At 50.3% G+C, this 20925-nt stretch overlaps 1 protein-coding gene across 4 annotated transcripts in view; it reads right to left on the bottom strand.

The window, feature by feature from the left end:
* Window positions 1-20925, bottom strand: part of LOC121588445 — a 34560-nt gene that overhangs the window by 5699 nt on the left and 7936 nt on the right. For all 4 annotated transcript variants that reach the window (XM_041906396.1, XM_041906406.1, XM_041906416.1 and 1 more), the window contains 4 exons: window positions 13184-13241; window positions 11670-11839; window positions 11284-11595; window positions 61-360 (listed from right to left, as the gene is read on the bottom strand). In XM_041906396.1, the coding sequence (XP_041762330.1) occupies window positions 61-360; window positions 11284-11595; window positions 11670-11839; window positions 13184-13241 (840 nt within the window). The remainder of the gene's footprint in view (window positions 1-60; window positions 361-11283; window positions 11596-11669; window positions 11840-13183; window positions 13242-20925) is intronic.

Below are 20925 nucleotides of genomic sequence, written 5' to 3'. Positions count from 1 at the left end.
ACCGGGGGAAAAGTCACCAACAATTAGGAGCACGTTCGGGTGCGATTCGCCGGTACTTACCTTCTGGTCGATGATGCGCTCACCGCTGTCCACCTGGTCGTAGCCGCCGTCCGGCTCCGGCAGCGCGTCGTCGACGAGCTCCTCGTGCTGGCGCGTCTGCTCCTTCTCCGTCACGAGCGTACCGTCCGGTTTGGCGAGCTGCCGGATGTCGGTGTCCTCGCTGTCGATGACCTTCCGCGTGCTGACCGACTGCTGCACCAGCTGGGGCCCGGTCGGCTGCTGCAGCTCGGTGCGCGCCTTCTCCGACAGCAGCAGCTCCCGTATGTCGTCGACGCCGCTGTTGATCGCCCGCAGGTACGCCTGCGGGAAGCGGAAGAAGAGGGATTAGTATCCCAACAACAACAACAAAAACAAAAAAACAAACACACAGTAAAGAGCCTTCCATTCCAGCTTTTGCTGTGGTCAAGGCACTGGTCCAGGCGACATCTGCGTTCCTGCGTTGGCTTACGCCCAATAGCGTCGCCATGGTTGTGTTGGCGGTTGTGGCGTGGTAGTGAACAGCCGGTGTGAATGACTGCAGGAATTTATAAAAGTGCAAACAGAGTGCCCTCGCTGCCTGCTCCCCCTGCCTTAGTGCTCTCTCTCTCTCTTTCTCTCGCTACACCCACGCTGAGTGTTGTGTGCGCTCGCAGGCTGCGACTGGCGAAGAACAAAGAGCTGACCTGTCGTCAATCGGCCTGTGTGTGTGTGTGTGTGCACCACACACTTGCCCAGTGTCAACGATGCGAGCGTTAACGAAGCCGTCCTTTGCTGTAAACCCAACAAGAGATAGAGCGTCCGGGAGGGGGGCTTGGAAGCAAATCGACAGCGTTCTATCACTACAGTGCTTGATGATCGAAGTGGGACGCATTGATTTGGCTTTGATTAAAAGTTTCTTTTGCATCACCATGGACAGACATTAGCATTTTCGAAAAAAAAATGTTTCAAATGGAAGAAGAAGAAAATGTGTTCCAAAACGTGGTTTTACAGGGTTTTCCAGGGGTTCTCATAGGAATGAGACACTTTCTTGACTCTTTCTAATGGGAAGTGAAATTCATATATATTCCTATTAGATTTGTCCAACAAGGGTGCTATAGAGTTAAATTCCCTTTACATAGAGTTCATTTCACGTATTAAAGATGCAATAAACTGCCCCACAGCTATGAGAACTCCTGTAAAACCCTGTATCCGCAAAAGAATTGTTCGTCGACATGCAAATATGCACGTTTTCGCAATTCGTCAATTCGCCTGTTTTCGACGTCTTTGAGGTGTTTGATCTGCACATGGCAGGTAGCGAACTTGGAGCAAATGCATTTCATGTTATAACTCACTTACAAACCTTTTCATCAAAAGCCGATTTAAATCTCATAGCCATTTTACACCTATTTCCTCACTTATAAATGAGTTTCAGTGGAAATGAGCGCAACGCATAACCGTTTGAGAAGGGTTTTAAAAACGGTTGAAAAAGAAATGACTTTTTGAGGTATGGGGCTAGGCGGTCATAAGGATGAAATACAAGGATATTTTGGATATTTTGCAATGTTTACTTGTGTGCCACTAGTGTATGTGCTCCAACATACCTTTAGTCACTCTTTTGCCTCAGAAGTTTTTTTTTTAAATTGTATTTTTTGTCTTCTGAATTTTTTTAGCGACCCCACGAAAATATCGCAGTTTTGCGGTAGTATAAACATATTCTCGATTCTTTGTTTCTATGTGTTTTGAGAACTTATTTGATATGGTTTTAAAAAATGTGTTACTTTATTTTGCTACACAACATAAAATTGTTGAAAAAATGTGAAAGTTAAATATTCTATATCAAGTTTGCCACAGTATATCTAGTCATGGGAACAAAACCATCTGCATACTCAGATGGTACTACATTTGTTCATTAAACTTAAGTTTTACTGAGTGCTCGTTAGTACTTTGTCCCAATGGCACTCTTGTCTCAAATTCCGCTACACTAACGAACTCAAAATAACAAACAAAATATTGTAAAAAGAACACAAAATACTGAGCAAACAATGCTCAGAGAGCAACACGCAACGCGCCGAGGTTTGCAACTTCTATTTCTCTGTCGGCGACACTTGGGAGTGCTCCTTGTTCAGCGATCAGGAGCTTTTGTTCTACTAACAACTTTTCATTCTAAACAGCTGAACAGGAAGCCTGTTCGCCACTTCAAAGATAGTAATTGGCAGCTTGGTGGTTAATTAATTCAAACATTTTAATTTGCAGCTAGCGTTTGGCGGCTTGTTTGTTGCGTCGCTAAAATCCATTTGGGCGGACCAGATCACAAACACTTGTCGCGCAGTTTGATGGGGACAAGTTACTCTAAGCAAAACGGTGGAACAAAAATACCCATCCGTAGACCACCGAATAGGGTTTTTGGGTTTTTTTTCCAATAGAAAACTTTCAAATCGTTGCAAAATTGATTGCAAAATAAAAATGGAGCTTAAAAAACGGTCATTTCAATCGCTAAAATATCTTTTTCATATATTTTTCTTGTCTGCAGCAGGTCGGTGACTAAGTTCACATTCATTTGATTGCATCTTGACTTCGCGGTAGCTAGATTATTTGCTCACTTCGTAGTCTCATCCCACAGTCCGAGAATGAACGAAGAGCACCAAGCGGCTGATGGTCGCTGTTATGCAGTGCACCCAATAAAAATTTCCATTTTTCTCTCGGATCATTGAAATTATACCAATAAAGCTTCAAAGATGCTTAAAGGCAAACTTCTATATAGTTGCTTCTTCCTGGGTACTGCACAGAGATCAGAGCCAAGAGCCCAGATCCCTCAGTCTGTGTGTGTGTATTAGCTGGCATGTCGATTGGAGATGGATTAGGTGCAAACCGACTGCGACACGAAAAAAGCGAAAGCCGCAACGTAATTCGTGACGAGCGTCACCAGCACCACCACCTACAACAGCAGCCGGTGGAACTCATTGCCCCAGAGTCTAATGGTTCTTTGTGCGCCGCTCAGGTGTAACTTTGTCTGCTGGGATGTGCCATCAATATTGGCGACCCAACAGCAAGCGGCAGCACTGTTCGGTCTTTCTCTCTCTCTCTCTCTCTCTCCCTCTCTCTCTCTCTCTCTCTCTCTCTCTCTCTCTCTCTCTCTCTCTCTCTCTCTCATCTCTCTGTATGACAGCCTCCGGAGGTCAGCCATCTTTGCTTGCGCTATCGATAACTGTACATAATTTATTTGCACTCGTCCGGGTGTACACAGCGATACTGTTCTCCTTTTCTCTCTCTCTCTCTATCCTTCTCTCTGTCTGCCACTCTTTTGTATCGGGACATGAATGATTGTCAGGATCTGCTGTCCGTTGTCGGTTTTTCTCTTAGAGCAAACCTGTTCTGGAGCTCGCTGCTCGATGGGGAAACCTGCACAACCCTTGCAAAGGTCTCTGCTGTGCGCTTGTAGGTGGCACGATAGCGTCTACTCTGGAGAGGTTGGAGAGGAACGTTAGCTGAACAAATAGCGCAAAGAAGAAGGGTCGAACAATCCCGACCGATCAAGCCGGCCCAGCAAGGCAACGGGGGAAGCTTAATTCGCGGAACGAGTTTCCCCCAAGCGCTACTACGCTACCCACTTCCTGGCGAATTCTGCCAGGCCCAGCGGTCTCGTCACTCGTCTCATCAATCATATTGATTTGCTGACGAGACGAACTGGGAGGATACAGGGAGGAAGTAGCTGTGTAAGTATGGTTGCAGGCCAACGCACACCAGTCAGATAGATGGCGCGTTAGGCTGAATATTCGAATATCCGAAGCTAGTTCGTGGTACGAAGCAGAGTATGTGAGAGCAGAAGGCCTGTCAGTTGGTTGCCGTTGATCCATTTCGATCAATAAAGCTTTTGGAGCTTGCAAGACTCTACAGAGCATCGAATTGGAGATATTGGGAGCATAATATGGAACTCTTTGAAATTTCTTGACTGGTACTACAAACCAAGATATCGAGGAGAGAGGAACCTTTAAATGGGCAGGCTAAAAAAAAAACAATAGGTTGGAATTGATGCCAGTAACCCGAACCTACAATGGATATGCTAATTATGTTTCATCAAGCACACGAATCTAGCCCACATGCGTCTCTCTCTCTCTCTCTCTCTCTCTCTCATCACTCCGCCCGTTTTGGCTATCAATGCCCCAATATCCAACCGCTTAAAGCGAGCGCGATAACGCAAGATCCCCGGCATCATCCTCAAATGCACGACGCAGCCATTGACCCATTTTTGTGCCCTCGCCTAGAGCCGCAATTGGTACAACTGATTCGTGTTGTGGGGCGAGGGGATGGAGAGTCCGACGAAAAGGTCGAAGAAGAAAGATCGATCGATAAACGGTGCACAGTGGCAGCTGAGACGAAACAACGGCCACAACAAAAACGGGTTCCAAGCGTGTTCCCTGACGCGTGTTCCGAGCAGCAACTGTAACCTACGGTTCACCAATCACCCAGTCGTCCTTATCTCTTGGGGCTCGGGACCGTTGCTCAACCGAGCCAAGCTAGCTCACACGTTGCCAGAAGGATGTTGCCAACCATCCAAGGCCTTTAAAATCCCGGAGATCCCGCGCGGTTACACAAAACTTCATTCGTGACTGTTTTGCCAGACTTCGCGTGCCCTGGCCAGGCCGGGGGTGCTCGCGTCTAATGGGACCTGCTGCTTCTTGCAGGCCGCTTCTTCCGAGCAAGATGGGAGATGTTGGCCTTTTGCCCAACGCCGGTGGAACTGGGAGTTTGTTGACGGTTTGTTGTTGTTTCTCTTCTTGCTCTCGCTCTCTGCCCATCATCTGGCAGCGTGTCTCTTGGTGACCCCATCTTCGCCCGGCCGTTACGTAAGCCGAGAGCGCACCCAGAGATCTTCAAACCACCCGTCGATTGTGTCGATTGCATCATCGGACACTCATCCGAATTCTGGCGAACGATCTCTGCCGTGTGAACTGGCCATTTGGAAGGCAGTGTCACGCTCACACCTTTGGAGGACCTACTGCCTACTGCTACTTATGCCGTCGCAGTGTCCAGGCTACACCGCCCCGAAGTATCTCCAGAAATTGGAGCCCCAAGAAGCAGACGGTGCGACCTAACCCTGATGCTGGCTGATGCTTTGCGAATGGAGGAAAGACGGGTGCAGAGCACACGGCTTCGGGCTCCGAAAAGAAAGAAAACCTGTTCTTGACCGTTCGTCTGGAGCCGCTGCAGGCCCCGAGCTGCATGCAGATCTTCGGCGAGCCTTGTTCACTCCCCTCGTTTGCCAAAAAGGTTGCCAACGGTCTTTGCAGTATAAAAAAAATATATATCAGGGAGTTTACCTCACAGCCATCGCCAAATAACCGATCACCGGGGTGTTGGACCCTTCACTTTGCGTTCGCCTTCGATGGCTCGTTTTTTTTTCTTCTGCTACTTCGTGCTGCTAAGGCTTGCAAATACGCCAATGGCCCGTCCGTCCTTGAGCTAGTCCCAGTAGCAGCCCCACGCCCAGTAGGGCCACCCCACACTCACACATACATACGCATCGAGTGGCGAGGTAGGTTCAACTTTCATTACGAAGGGGACCGTACAGACACAAGCAGCGCTCAATAATTTGCGCCTAAAATTAACCAATATTCAGCTAACGAACGCTAGCGGGAGGGACAAGGAGTAGCAAAACAGCAAGAAGATGTGCTCTCTTCCACCGGTTTCTCCAGCCCGTTCTGTTTGGGCCATCTCGTGGAGTTCACCGTTCCGGGGCACTGATTCCTGATGATCCGCAGGCACACATTGGCGTGCATCCTCCGCTCATGGCGGCTCTGGTGAATTTGCAGGATGCTGAGGCAAAGGCCAAACGTGAAGGGTAAAATTGGGAGAACGGGTTCTGGGTCTTCTTCCCCATCCTCAACGCCTCAGCTGAAGGATCGCTCACCTGGGAGGGAAAGCCACCGAACCCGCCGAGCGAAAAGACCCCAAATCTTCCACCGTTCCGCTAGGGCGACGACGGTGACGACCTTTTCGCACTGAACGGGAGCATCTCCTCGAGACGGGAAGGTGTCTCGATGTTGACTTCCTTTTCATTTTCTTGTCTCAGTTTTGTTTGGTTTGGCGCATCCAAAACCCGCCCCTAATCGGTCCCCGTCAAACTTCGGTGCCTGCACCTTCTCCAGCATTAGCGCCACGGTTCGCCGTCACACGCGGCTGGACGGCATTTAGTCGCGCACCGCAAGGTCAAAACCGTGTCACACACTGCGGTACGGGCAGAAGAAAAAAAAACGCGGTCGCTTGCCGTGCTCTCGCGAACGAAGCGAGCCAAAAAAAAGGTTTTCCAAATGCGGAAGTTCGAACTTCCAACCGCCGCAACCCATTAACCTACCCATTATGACGTCCAACGGCTGTACCGCGTTGCCTGTACCGGTATCGAAAACGGTAGCGAGCGTGCGAGGTGGAGAAAGGAGGAAATGTGGTTAAGTCGACCGAGGAAAAGAGGGGGGGGGGGGGAGGGGGGAGTGGAGGAGGCTAGGAGTTGATGATTGCCGCGCTAGATTCCATCCAGTGTCTGTGCGTGTGCTTCGTAGCGTAGTAGCCGAAAACAAAACAAACCCCACCAGGCACTCAAGCTGCAATTCAACGTGCTGTCCCTCTTTTTGCCGGTACGGTTGTGAGCGAGGGAACTGGGCCCGGCCCCAAAAAATCCACCTGTTTGGGCAAATCAACCGGTAACTGATAACGGGAAGAATATCGATAGTTTGCGGCGCCAATTAATGGCGTGAGGGTGCAATTTCCCGATGGTTGGTCTGTGGGAACTTTACTTGGTGTAGCAGAGGGTCTTTCATTCGAGCCAGAGCAGCCTTATGATATGCCAGCATGAGCTTTTTTTCTGCTGGAGTTCCAATAGAAGTTCAACAAGCGCTATTATGACCTTTCCAGCAGAGGTTCCCCAAGAGGATCTCAGGATTCTGAAGGAGGTTTGCTCAAGATGTTCCAGACATACATCCGATACCGATCAGCGTCCGAATTTGCTGGAGCCTGGAGATCTTCACAGATTTTGGAATTCCAACGACCTTCAAAATCTTTGGCAAAACGACCTAGAATTGCCTAGATCTTGATATCTCTACAATAACTTTTTGTTTCCCCCCCTCTGGAACTCACAGGATCACTTGACGACGTTCGGGTTCGGCGTTGCACGCTGCTTCTTGCTCGATGTCACCTTCAGGTTGATTGTTACTAAACGGCTCAAGTCCGACATGGGACGACCCAGCACACACTGCTTGCTGTTTACTTGCCGCCCTCCCGGGGTTGATAGTCAGGACACTGTCACCGTGCCGGTCAACGGCTTTCTTCACACAGCTTTCCAAAACCAACAGAACAAAATAAACACACACACACACAGAAAGCTATCCAGAAAAGGGCATACGCCGGGACATCACTACAATCTTGCAATCAGCTTGTCACCGTACACACAAATTCTTAGACCCAAACACTCACACCGACACTTTGATTGAGCAAATCCCGCCCGCTAGGAACGATACAAAAAAAAGGTTAAAAATAAAGCAACAACCGCAGGACGCCGTAGCAGTCCGTGCGCTGCATTCCGGGCCCGAGCATCAAACAACACTGGCGCGGCTGCACGAAACAAAGCCCAACCGTACCGTGGCGGCCCGTCGAGCCAGAGCCCAACGAGGCGGGGAAACGGAGCGGCGAAGAGAAAGAAATGAGCAGTTGAGCAGCATTAGCAAACAGCAAGAGCAACGGCAAGAAACCCACATGCCAGATGCCTACTCTTCGCCGCTTTAAATGCGAGCCCGGAGGAGGCTTCTCGCGTCTGGTTTGGGTGCGCGCTCGCAGCCAGCCATGGCAGGCAGGTTGTTGAACGGGTTTTTAGGCTCTCACGCGCGGCCACAAAAAAAAAAACTCTAGTTGCGAGCTCCCTGGGTGGCGGGGGATGCAAGGGAGCCGTCTGAGTGGCTCCGGATCGCGAGTCAGGCTCGCAGACGCAAGATTCTCTCGATTGGGGTTATTTATTTCGTGACTTTAGCAATTCGAGCAAAAGCCTTCCCGAAAGTGTCTTGCACTGGGTCTTCTGCAGCTCTCCTCCAGCTAGCTCCTCAGAGTGGTTCAGAGTTGAGCAAGACATAGAGAGAGAGAGAGAGCAAGAGAGAGAGAGAGAGAGAGAGAGAGAGAGAGAAAGAGAGAGAGAGAAGTAATAAAGGGGCACGAGGTGTGTGGAGTCGTACCGACACTCGGGAGACTACATAATAGACATTGCTGCTGCACGCGCAAATAGCGATAAAGACGAGACGAGAGACGAATGTGAATTTGAAGACGGTAGAGACCGCGTCTGTATTTGTGTGTGTGTGTGTTTATATTGATATAGTAGCAGAAGAGAGCGACAGAGAGGGAACCCGGGAAGCAGCAGCTACTTTGCATGACCTCCTCCTCCCCGTAATACGCGGGACACTGCAAGACAGACATTCTTGACGATGCTCGGCACGAACTCGCCACAAAGCAAAAAGGTGGAAAATCGATGGCAGAGCTCCCCCCTCCCCTCCACCCTCTCTGATCTCCTCTCAGAAGTGATGGAGGCAAAACATTGCCGGGAGCGAGTTTTGTTATGTTTGCTGTGCACTGTATGCGTGTGTGTGTGTGTGTGCGCGCACACGTCTTGAGTAATAAAGGCGCAAACATAATGGAAACTGTTCCACCTCAGATCAATCAGACGCTGCGACGAGTCTAAGGCGGCTCAAAGGTAATAAACAGTAACGCTTTCATAAGGGGATGCTTTTTTCTTTTCTTTTTTTATGTCGTTTGTGGGTGTGTGTGTGTGTGTGCAGAGCTTTGGCAGAGCTGTTTTGGGGTGGCCACTGCACAGGCACCTGTGGGCGGTCGGAGGTGGTGGTGGTCTGAGAACGAGGGACAAGCATACCCTCCCGCCCAAAGCCCTTTTGCCTGGATGCCTGGTCGGCCCTTCGTCTTTGTTTTTTTTTTCTTCTTTTATTTTGCAAAACCGGTATGCGCCCTGCTGGAAAACCTGCCAGAAGTGCTCCAATCTAGTAGTGGCCGCCCGAACAATGAAAACGTAGCCGCAGAGAGGGAGAGAGTGAGCGAGAATGTTTGCGCGAGAGCGATAGCGGGCTGCTGCTGCTGCTGCTCGGCGGACAGAGCGAAACCGGGTTCGTCGCCTGCAGTTGACCGGTGACTTTGCAAGGGCATTGAAGTCTTTCGCTTTGTCGCTTGCGGTTCGGATTTGGCTGTTCGGAGCCTGTGGATGACAGGCACGGCAGGCGGCGGGTCAGGGTGCGGCCCGCCTAGCCAGGGAGCTAGATTGATCCCTTCCCCTTCGTCCGCTCTTCTAGGCAAGGAAGCGAGATGGTGAGGGAGCAGCAGCGATCGGTTATGCCTTTTCTATGGAATCGGCTTTGTGCCGAGCTTTGACAGGGGTTTTCTGCCTGAACTCTAAGCTAGGAATTTGAAATAGAAATCGTTTTACAAGCCATCTTTGAACCTTTTAAAGACAAGCAACACCTCGACCTCTCAAAATCATCAACGTAGGTCAAGGAACATTTTAAATTAACATTATTTCATTAGGTCTTCCTGTTTTCATTTGAATGCCTTGTATTACCAAATAAGACTTCATGAAACTTGGTAATGAAGTCATGATATTGTTTGCGAAAGATTGCCAAATTGTTGTCATTTGATAGTTTTCTGCAGAAATCCATGTCAAATAATGTTCACTGTTGAAATACTTCATATTAATTTGAACTACATCAGCATGCCTCAATAATACAAACAACAATGTTTACAAAAAAAACACAGAATTTACGTCAAAAGCTATTGTAGGGTTGTGCCGTAGCAACCATGACATGAAAAGTGGGTTGGAAATTGCCCTTTGCTTCATCTATTTGTCATGTAAACTATGAATTTGTTTGTCAAAATTTCAACATGGGCGACATGGAAACAAAAAGGAATAAAAATGGATTGACAACTATTTTAAACGATTTGTAGTGCAATATATGTGGGGAAGATAGTTTAACCAGTCTTTAAGAAATATTTGTGCAGACTTGAAACTTTTAAGTATATCTACGTACATGTAGTCTTCGAGATGCACAGTACCTGATGTACGCACATTTAGAGATTCGTGGTTTTCTGAGGTTTGATAGGTATTTGAACAAGGTATTATTTTTCTATTTTTTCCTGAATCATATTGAATTATTAATGCTGGGGATAAAATCAACTTCCGCAACCAAAACTACACGCAAAACCATGGTTTTCGAGGAGCTCAGAAATTAGACATACTCGGTATCTCCTGTATAGTCTGTTCTGAGTCCCCTTCATCCAAGACTTGATAAGCAGCCAATAAGATCAGTTGGTCTTGACATCTAAGCCTCAAATCCTAGGACTTAAAACGTACTCCAGAATACAGTCATCAAACCCCCAACAATATTTTAGTTCTACCAGACAATCTTATAAGCGTCTTCAGTACATCTTTACAGGTATTACAACTTTAAAGACTATCTAACATTTTCAAACTATTCAAACTATGTTAGTATATAGCTTAGCTCACTCATAAAAAAACATTCTTTAGGTATATTTCTTGGGACAGCGTGCTAAAAATATGTTGAGGTCTTCAATGTTTGAGCAATTATTTAGGTATTTGTTTGTGAGTGGAGCTGTAAACCCTGCAATCTGGTATGGGTGAGTCTATCCGTGGTGCGTTTATCCATGGAGAGAGACAGAGAAAGCCAGTAGAACATCTATCAATGGGCGGCCGTAGTAAACCGTTGTTCATCAATCAATCAAGCAGCGCCAAAGGTTATAATTAGCCTTTCCTGTCTCGATTCCTTCGCACATTGATACCGATCGACACCTTCCAGACGGACGGCTGCTGTTGCTCTAACTCGATAACGTTCAGTTCTGTATTCAGTATCGGAAACATTGCAGCAGCGTTAAAATATCGGAGCTGCCGAATGTGTTGACTGCCAGCAACGCATGATAAAGCAGTGTACAGAGTGTGATGACATGGTGCAAACATGGTGCGTCACCTTGGACGCCACCGTCGCCGCGCAGCGAATAGTTTCAAACGGCCAGCCAAAACGGGCCACGTTCTAAGCTTGCGCCTGTAGAGCTAGTTGGGCCAATCACTTGCGCCGTTACCCGCATATGGTTTGGGCAATGCTAAGCAGCTGCTTGGTGCCCGGAAGTTAGACGCTAGCCAGTTTTAAAACCCTCCCCAACCTCAAAACGCTCCCAAACCAAACCGGAAGTTGGGGCGGGGCCGCGCATACTCACGTCGTCGCTAAAGTCGCCGAAATGTTTCTGCTCGGTCACCTCGGTCCGCTCCTTGGTTTCCTCCCGGGACACCACCACCTCCTCCTTGATGTTGCGCAGCAAACCGTCGGGAGGGCGCGCTACGCTGATGGCGGTGCCGCCGGTCGTCTTTGGTGCGCTGCTGCTGCTGCTGCCGCCGCTGACTACATTATCGACCGCCGGGGACGCCGGTTGCTGCGGGTGGGGGCCGCCACTCAGCTCCCCGGTACCGGCCAGCCGGTTACCGGACGGCTCGCCCTCGCCCACCTCCGCCGGATCGCCCAGGGTACGGTGCTGCGAAGCAATGGGAAAATAAAATCAAAGAATTGGTAATCCACCCGTTTTCGAGCCCGCGATCGCGTCCTTACCTCGGTTTGTACCGTTTCCTGTTTGTCGGTGTCCTCGGTCGTGTTGGTCGACACGATCGGGCCCGAATCTTCCACCACCTTGCCATCCTCGAACAGTAGCTGCCGCTTGACGCGCGTCTCGATCTGGCGCGTCGTCGTTAGCTCCGTCTTTCGCTTCTTAATGATTTCCTCTGCAGCCGGGTATGGCGCGGAGTGTGGAAGGGAAGGAAGGGGATAGGAGAAAGATAAGGACAAATGGTTTGCGAAGAAAAAGCAAACAAAATTAATAAAAACAAAATTAATTAGGCAAACACTCTTCGGGCAGCGATGCATTGCGCCTAAATGTAGGCACACGCTAATGCCACGACTAGTGATGGGAGCTCGTAATCGGACCTACCCGATTCCGATTCTGTGTACGGAATCAATTCCGGAGCCGATTCCGATTCCAGAGCTGACTACAATTCCAGAATCAACAAAGGAATTAGAAACAGCTCTGGTATCAGAATCGGCTCCTGAATCACAATTTACTCCAAAAACGGAATCAGAATTGACTCCAGAATTGGAATTAGCTCTGGAATGAGAATCTGTTCTTGGATTGAAGCTTCCGAGGTGAAATCATTCCGAGAATCTCCATGTGAAATGGCTCGTTTACAAGTAAATCTGGTTTCTTTGCGGCTATCAATACGCTATCAATCATCATTAGATCCAAACGCCTATTCCTATGGAGATGTCGAAACAAACTTCGATTTCGAAGCAGATTCTGATTCCGGAACCGATTCTGAAGATAACTTCGAATCTGCAATCAGAATCGCCTGCGGAATCGGAATCGATCCTGGGAATCGCAATTTGCTTCGATTCAGAATTAACTCCAAAGTTGGAATTAGCTCTGGAATGAGAATTGATCTCCATGAGAATAGATCGTTTACAAGTAAATTTGAATTCTTTGCGGCTATCAATACGTAGCATCATTGGACCCAAACGTCTATACTTATGGAGATGCCGAAACTGACTCCGATTTCGAAGCCGATTGCAATTCTGTAACCGATTCTAATTCCGAAACTAATTCCGGAGCTGATTCTGGAACCGATTTCGGAGCCGATTCCGATTACCGAACTCATTCCGGAGCCAATTCCGGAACCAATTCCTGAGCCGATTCCGAAGCCGATTCCGAAGCCGATTCCGATTACCGAACTCATTCCGGAGCCAATTCTGGAACTAATTCCGGAGCCGATTCCGAATCCAATTCTGAAGCCAATTCCGATTCCGGGACCAATTCCGGAGCCGATACCGATTCCGAAGCCGATTCCGGAGCTGATTCCGGAGCCGTTTTAGATTTCGGAGTCGATTCCGGTACCAATTTCGGAGCCCATACAGATCCCGGTAACTCATTCCCAACTTACTATCCGGAATCGATTCCAGCAAACTTCGCAGCTAGCCGGCATCGATTCCGACCGAAAACTACAGTTGTCCCATCACCAGTCACGGCTGCGCCCGACTGTATGCAACGCACACGCGGAAACTGCTAGTGCACTCACCTTCACGGTTCACTGCCTCGACCTCGGCCTCGTCCGGCACCGCCGTCTTGACCTCCACCTGCGAAAAGTCGTCGGAAATGATTACTCGTGAGAGGTAGCGCAGCCCGTCCGCCGGACGGTGGTTGTTGTTCGCATCGAGCAGGTGCGGCGACGGTGGCCGCCGCTGGTCGCCATCCTCTTCCGGGCGGACCGTGCGGGCGCTCCGTCTGGTGCCGGGCTTGCGGCGCCCGTGCGCGGCACGGTGCGCCGCCGGGGGCGGCCGGTCCCGCGCCCGCCGCTGGTGGCCCGGCTCAGTCGCTTTGGTTGGTGCCGGTGGTGCCGGCGGTTGCGCCCATGGTTGCGTATGCTGGTGGCATGTTCCTGGCAGCACGATCAGTATTACCACCATTCGCACACTGCAGGGGCCGCCTCCCCCTTTGCTAGGTGTCTAAGTGTTTAATGCGTCAGAGATCACAAACCAACACACACACACACAATTGCTTTGTCTATCACTCGCACTCGTTGGTGTTGCTTTTTTTTGGTATAAAAAACACTCGCTTGCGTCTGTATTGGTGCGTCTAGCCTAACCTGCAACAGTCGTACGGGTAAGGATGAGCACAGGACTCGCCACATTCCATTGTGGCATTCTCTCTTTCTCTCTCTCTCCCTCTCACTCTCTCTCTCTCTTTGTCTTTCTTCTGTTTCACCCAGTTGGTGAGCTGGGCCACAAGGAACGATCGATAAGCACGGACGGGCGTAGATAAACTGACACCGCGCGGGTTCGCAGGCCTTACCAAGGGGAGCGCTGCTACCACGCAGCTCCGGATGCCCCGGAGGTCAACGGTAGGAGGGGGCAGGCACCTCCCCGACCGGAATGGCTCGTAAAATGTCAAGCATACCAATAAAGCGCGAACCGTTCCTATCCCTCCCTTGCTCGCTGTATCGCCCCCGATCACCTCGGCAGACCATTAGCCGAACGGTGATGAACGGGGGTGGCGGTGGTGGCCACACTTTGCGGGCGGGAAAATTACGGCCACCGAAGGTCTCGCAGGTGAGCGGGTGAGAATTGTTTTTTAATGAGCCCACCAACCCCCTTTCCACCCACCCTCCCTTACGTGCGGTGAAGAAGCGATAAATAGTGTGCGTGAAGGGGGCGAGCGGTGGAAGGGAGTGTATTGGGGCAAACGCTAAGGTCACGCGAGTGCGTTATGGATCGCACACGCCGGCTGCACCGGCCCGAGTGAAGACGCTGCCGAGGGGTGGGAAAGTGAGCCACTGGAGCCACGCAGTCCTCCCCTCCGGCTAATGGTTTACGCGCTCACGACGGCCGAGAGTATTTACATTTACATCAACAACAAACGAAACAGCAAAAAAAAACAAAAAAAAACAAACAAAGTGTTGCTGGAGTGTCCCTGTGGCAGGCAATGTGTCACTCTGGCATGTCACACCTGTGACGACATCCCTCCCCCCCCCCCCCAGACGACAAAGGGTTTTTACAATCGGTAAACAAAAAACCTCCGGCACTGCGGACGAGCGAACTGTACACACCAGCGTGTGACCTTTTTTTTTTTGGTTTTCTTCTCCTTCGCCCGTTTTCCCTGCCTGCCGGCAGAAAACATTGTGCAATGCGCACTTCTTCTTCGTGACAATGATAATCGCTAAAATAAACAGAACACTCTCGTGCGCGCGTCTGTGTGTGTGTGTGTGCTATGTATTGCACCATCTCTGCACCGGCAAACCCATTACCGAACCGCGGGCGATTGTGGTGCTGGTGGTGGGCGCGACAGTTGACGCGACGTCTTCAAGCAAACGGACGGTCTTCAAGCCCCTTGGGAGGAGGGGCCTGGATGGTTGGGCTGGACGGTGCACTTGGACGGCACGTTGGCACGAACGCCCTTTTGGACCCTGGACGGCTGGTCGGGGAAGCCGGGCGTACTGCCCTGCACAAACTAATTCGGGGTGTGGTGGCCAACTGTGCTGTTTCTCTCATTCTCTCGGTCGGAGAGCCAATTATGGTGCGCCCCTACAATTCCTGCTGGTCCGGCGTGTGGCCTAGGCTGTGTGTGTCTGTGTCTTTGGGGCGGGTAGCGTCCGACAGGCCTGTCACGCCTGTCGTACGCGATCGATCACGGGGTACGATATGGCACACTCCGAAAAGGATCGTACACGGTTTGGCTTTTGGCTCGGTTTTTGGAGCACTGGTGGTGGAAGATATTGGGGCTGGCCTGGGTACAAAACTACACTCTATGACATTCGTGAAGTTTTCATTGGAGTTCCTGATGATTTCCAATGAATATATAACAAAAACACACACAAAAAAACTCCAATTATTTCCTTTTGGGGGTTATATTCTTCAGCCAAATGCATCCAGTTGCTTTAGTTGCGTATCATACAAACTTCAGGAATATCATCATCTGTCTTTGCTCTTCTTCTATATACAGCGGAATCCCTCATAACAAGTTCTGCGCACAACGAGCAAATCTAAATGCTCAATAAATACCTCCCATAGCGAGTGATATCTATTGTGTCGTTGAAACATTTTGTGGCATCGATGGGAAATCAAGATCACGATCTGTTAACATTGAGCATTTCGATACCAAGTATTGATGAACGCTTGATCTGTTGTATATAGATTTGATGCCAATTAATGCATTCGAGTTAAATTGGAAATCAGATGAACAAAGTTTGCAATTATGATGAAACTGCCTTGTGACAGTTTTAACAGATGAATAACAAATTCTTCCTAGACACAAAACTATAACAGATCGTTTATCATTGTCGTTTTGCAGCAATGCATGTGGTGCCTTGAAATTGTTTCCTTTTATGTCCGGAAGTATCATTCACGTCCATCAAACCACGTGTACGAATCAAATTAATTGGTCAATTTCGGAAACTTTTAAAGAAGATACTAAAACATACGATCACTTATTCCAGAGCGTTGAGGACTGGATCAGGTGAAGCAAGACCTGGACCGGGTGTCAACAGGGATGGTAGGGTGCAGCCAGGGACCGATCATCCTGGGGAATTATTGTTATTATTGAGGAATTGTGAGCGTGGCATTGTTTCGCTGGTTTCAGTATATCAAAATGTCCATGTCTGAGCAACATTACAGGGTGCAGCATAAGGAAGAAAAAGTATGCCAGTAATTACGGGTGGTCGTAGTAGGTCGGGACGAATACCTGAGCTACACATCTTTTTCCGCTAAATCGAAGAACCCGATAAAGATGGCTAAGTCGAAGAGACAGTTGAGACAACTTCTTGATCCGAGCTGCTGCTGATGTACAATAACAATGTTCCTTTAGTACTGTCATCAGCCTGGTGAGGAAATATTTCCTCCCTATATGCGATACTCAAAATGGTCCCAACGTTCTGCAGGAATGTTGTATCCATTCATGTTCTTCTACCTGACATCGGGATATTATAGATTTTCAAGTCTGTAGTCAATATTGGAAGAGGAGCAAGAAAGCCTGGGAATTTTGGGAGGTCGCACTAGTTTTGAAGAACATTCCAAATGCTGTAGCCTAACTCACAAGAACAATAAAATCAGCAGCAGATTGCAAAACTGAAGAGATGGTGAAGCACACTTCTTGTATTGGAGTTCCTGATGATGTCCAATATCATATCCAAACCCCCGTTGGCAATTGGCTAGACAACGTTTACTCCTCCAGGTAGTGGTCCGGATGTCTAATCGCATTATTATTCATCCAAAATTCCACAAGACCACCATATTTATACACATAGACATCCTCTACTACCTTCCTCGATTACTCTTTCCCCCCTAGAACACCACGACTCTGCAAAAAAACTATGCCCGAACCCGGATTATGGTGCGCGCACCGTTTCCGGTGCGGTTCCGGTGTGCGATCATCGCACCAACCACACACAAACACACACACACACACGTACGAAGACACTAACGGGAGTGGAATTCCGTGGTTTTATTTTTCCGCTAGCGACTGTCACACACCGCTCGGCAACGGACCCAAGGTGCCCCGGACTGTCCGTTCACTTTCGGTCAACCTTATTGCCAGCACAGCTCCAACTTCAAACTTCCAACAAGAAGTTCGTTTTGATGGTCGTTTTTTTGGAGGGGCCTGATGTTTGAAGTTCCAATTGCCAAAAAAACAAAGGTTCTTCTTCTGCTGGTTGATGTTGTTTTGCTTGGAGTTTGAAGATGTCCCATCGTTGCACACACACACACACACACACACACACACACACACAAACACACAAAGTTCTGGCGGGACACACACCGGGTCACTGTTGCGCCTGGGCACATATTCTGGCGCGACAAACTTCCCCACCGACCCCAAACGCGGGCGGCCAAGCTGGACGGACGAGCGTTACTGACTGGTCGTGGCTGGCGCACCGCTGGTGGATCAGCTGGAGCTGGCGGCAGCCGTGGCCACGACACACACACGTCTAAGGCCTTCCATCTGCAACACTCCCCCAATTCCTCTTTCCCTCGCAGACCGATCACACACACACACACAGACAGACCGTGTGGAGCGGCGTGCACGCACGAAAAGGAAAATTCTCACATTTCCTCCCTCCATCCCTCCCCCACTCACTACCCCTTGCGGTTCTGTCGCACGTTCGATTCGAGCGGCCAATTACGCCTAGCGCCATCTTGCTCGCGCACCGAAGATTCTCTGTGTCGCGGAGCTGTCTCGCTCTCGCGGCTCGCCTTGTTGTGGTTGTTGTTGTGGGGTGGGAGGTTGTCTATTGGAGAACCTTTCCCCTCCTACCCAACCCATCCTCTTCTGTCCCGTCCAGCACGATGAGGCGTGCACGTTTCTGTGTGTATGTGTGTTTTGTTTTGCGATGTCGTGCGGTTTTTTTTTGTGTGTTGCTGCCGCTACTCCATCCGTGCACCTTCCGTCACGGCTCGTTTTGTCGAGTGGGTGGGTGGGGGGGATGTCAGGGTGGTTAGCAGAGTGGAGGTTAAGAGAAGGGCAAGGTTCACGCGGTGCGCGCACTTGTGCCGTTACTCATTGCCATCTCCATTCCAACACTATTCCCCCAACCTTCACCCTCTGCTCACGCCTTACCATCCCCCCCCTCTACAACAGAAGATGTTAGAAGTTGGAGTGCGCGCGCCAAAACGTGTTGCGTTTTCACTTTCGTTCGAACTTCACACAAACACACAAACACACACACAGTGCACTTTTCTGCCGGTGGGCATGGGAGCGGGGACGGTCTCGGTAGAACTGGAGCATGCGCGGCACAGCGCGTTAGGGCGCAAAACCGGGTGGGCCGAGCCCTTTTCTGTTGTTGTTGCTCGTGGTCTTGGTGTGTTGATTGGCGCCCTGCAACCTGCCCAAGTGGTGCCCGCGTTCAGGTGGGGTCGTGTCCCAATCGGTCGTGTACCCGCGTTCCATCTCCCAGAAGCGAGCAACGCAAACAAAAACGGAAAATGAATGAGTGAGAAATCATCTACCCAAGCCTCGACTCGACAGGCAAAAGAACTCCCACCAGCGCGAACTCCAACCGGCACGCGGTGCACGCCGAAGCGGAACGGACAGCCTGCTGGCTGGCGGCTGGAGTAAGCTGAGCGGCATAGTGGTGTGCTCTCTGGCAGGCATACACAACTCTGATCTGACTTCGATTATTGTTCTTCAGATTTCGACTCCGGCAACATCGGAACCAATAGTTCCGCCCGGAGTCGTCCGGATTCAGAGCCGCCTGGAGTTGTCTGAAGTCGTCCGGAGTTGTCCGGAGTTGTCTGGAGTCCTTTGGAGTCTTCCGGAGTTGTCCGGAGTTGTCCGGAGTTGTTCGGAGCTGTCCGGTGTCGTCTGGAGTCATCGGGAGTCGTATATAGTCGGCATAAGTCACCCGAAGTCGTTCGCAATGTTTTTTTGTCTTTCACTTTGTGCGTACATTTCGTATACAGGCCTTTGTTTCTGTTTCCGACTCTGGCCGACTCCGGACAACTCCACCCGACTTCAGACGACTCCGTCCCTGGGCAGCTCCAGACGACTCCGGACGACTCCGGATAACTTCGGACGACTCCAGACGACTCCGGACGACTTCGGACAACTCCAGACGACTCCGTACGACGCCGAACGACTCTGAATGACACTGGATGACTACGTTTCTGGCCGACCCCGGATGACCTCGGATTTCTGACGTCTCCGGAAGACTCCGGATCACTTCGGACGACTCCAGACGACTCCGGACGACTTTGGACAACGGATGACTCTGAACGACACTGGATGACTACGTTTCTGGCCGACCATGGATGACCTCGGACTTTGGACGTCTCCGGAAGACTCCGGACCACACCGGACGACTTTGCCCGACTCCAGACGACACCGGACGGCTCCATATGATTCCGAACGACTCCGGATAATGCTAGGCGGACCTACCTTCCGAAGTCGGTGACGAAATTGTTGGCGAACTTTACCCATCACTAAGGCTAGATCAAAACAAAAGGCGGGCCTTATGCAACAACTGGAGCTTTCGTCACAAACGTGCGAAGATGCGCTTTACAAAGCGCGGGAAGGAGTAGGCGGCCCCAGATTTGCACATAGAACGCCTGGGGCCAAGTTTTGATTGAGCTGCTTCAACCCGGTCACCCGGTTGCCCGTGTGCCACGTAATTGACTGCTGGGAACGCCGCTTCTGCACGTGCCGCAGACAGTTGAACTGATAAGAGAGAGAGAGCGAGAACGAGAGCGAGCGAGTGTATTGAACCGAAGCCGGACCTGTTGTTTGCCGCTGTCGCACCCGGTTCGCTTTGTTCTGCCGATCGTCTATCCCTAAAGCCGAATAAACGATCACAGCCCCCGGTTGCGCACTCTCTGCTCCGCTGCTGCGATTATCCTGTTCGGACTGTTGTATTGCTCCTTTGCGATAAAAAACACACACACACACACACTTCACATACACACACATGCACGCTTAGTTCAAAGAAACGAGCCACATCGAGCTCATCGAACAAGCACGATGGGGGAGTACGAAGCGACTAAAGGTGGCCCGGTTCGCACAGCCTGATTTTAGTAAACCTGCGGGGAAGCAGCAGGGTGGAGGAGTGTTTGTTTGTGTGTTTACCTTTCGTTACTGCGTTACTACACGCCACACACTCACGCACACACACACATCGTGTGTGAAGCGTTACTCTTGCGCGTTACCCTCGCGCGGTTTTGGTTCGTGCAGCGCCAGTCACGATCACGACGAAAAGGTTCCGCCCCGCTGCACTCCCTTCTCGTGGATGATTGGGGAGGGGGAGGGGGTTTCGATCTCGTTTCAACAATCCGAGGGCCTCCTTGCGTATCCATTCCTTGCGGCGTAAAGCGATCCCACTGCGTTCCGGTTCTGGTGGTTTTTGCAGTCTGCTCCAAACTGCCGGACTACACGTGGCACACACACACACACATACACTGCCATAATCTGTCACGACGCGTCATGGGCGTCGCACGTTCTAGCTCTCACGGTTCCGTTGCTAATCCGCTCGATGTGTGTGCGCGGACGAGCGCGCGTGCGTTATGCAACACTTAGTTGACCCATTGCACAACGCGCAACCATGTAGGTGTGTGTGTGTGCGTGTGACTGTTTGTTTGTTTGCAATTCGATCCGGTGGTAAGTACACTAAGCCAGAGATCTAAGTCACTGATATGAAGCCCCTTGAAGACCCCGGACAGTAATGCGTGTGAGTGTGGTTGTGGAGGGGGGGGGGGGAGGTTGAGGATCGAGCCAAGAATGTTGTGGGGTTCCACCTCCCCCTACCCCCTCAATCGGGACGCTTCTCGTTTTTCTTGAGCC

This window comes from Anopheles merus, chromosome X, assembly GCF_017562075.2.
Source record: "Anopheles merus strain MAF chromosome X, AmerM5.1, whole genome shotgun sequence".
Classification (NCBI taxonomy): Eukaryota; Metazoa; Arthropoda; class Insecta; order Diptera; family Culicidae; genus Anopheles; species Anopheles merus.
This window is presented reverse-complemented; position numbering and strand designations above follow the sequence as displayed.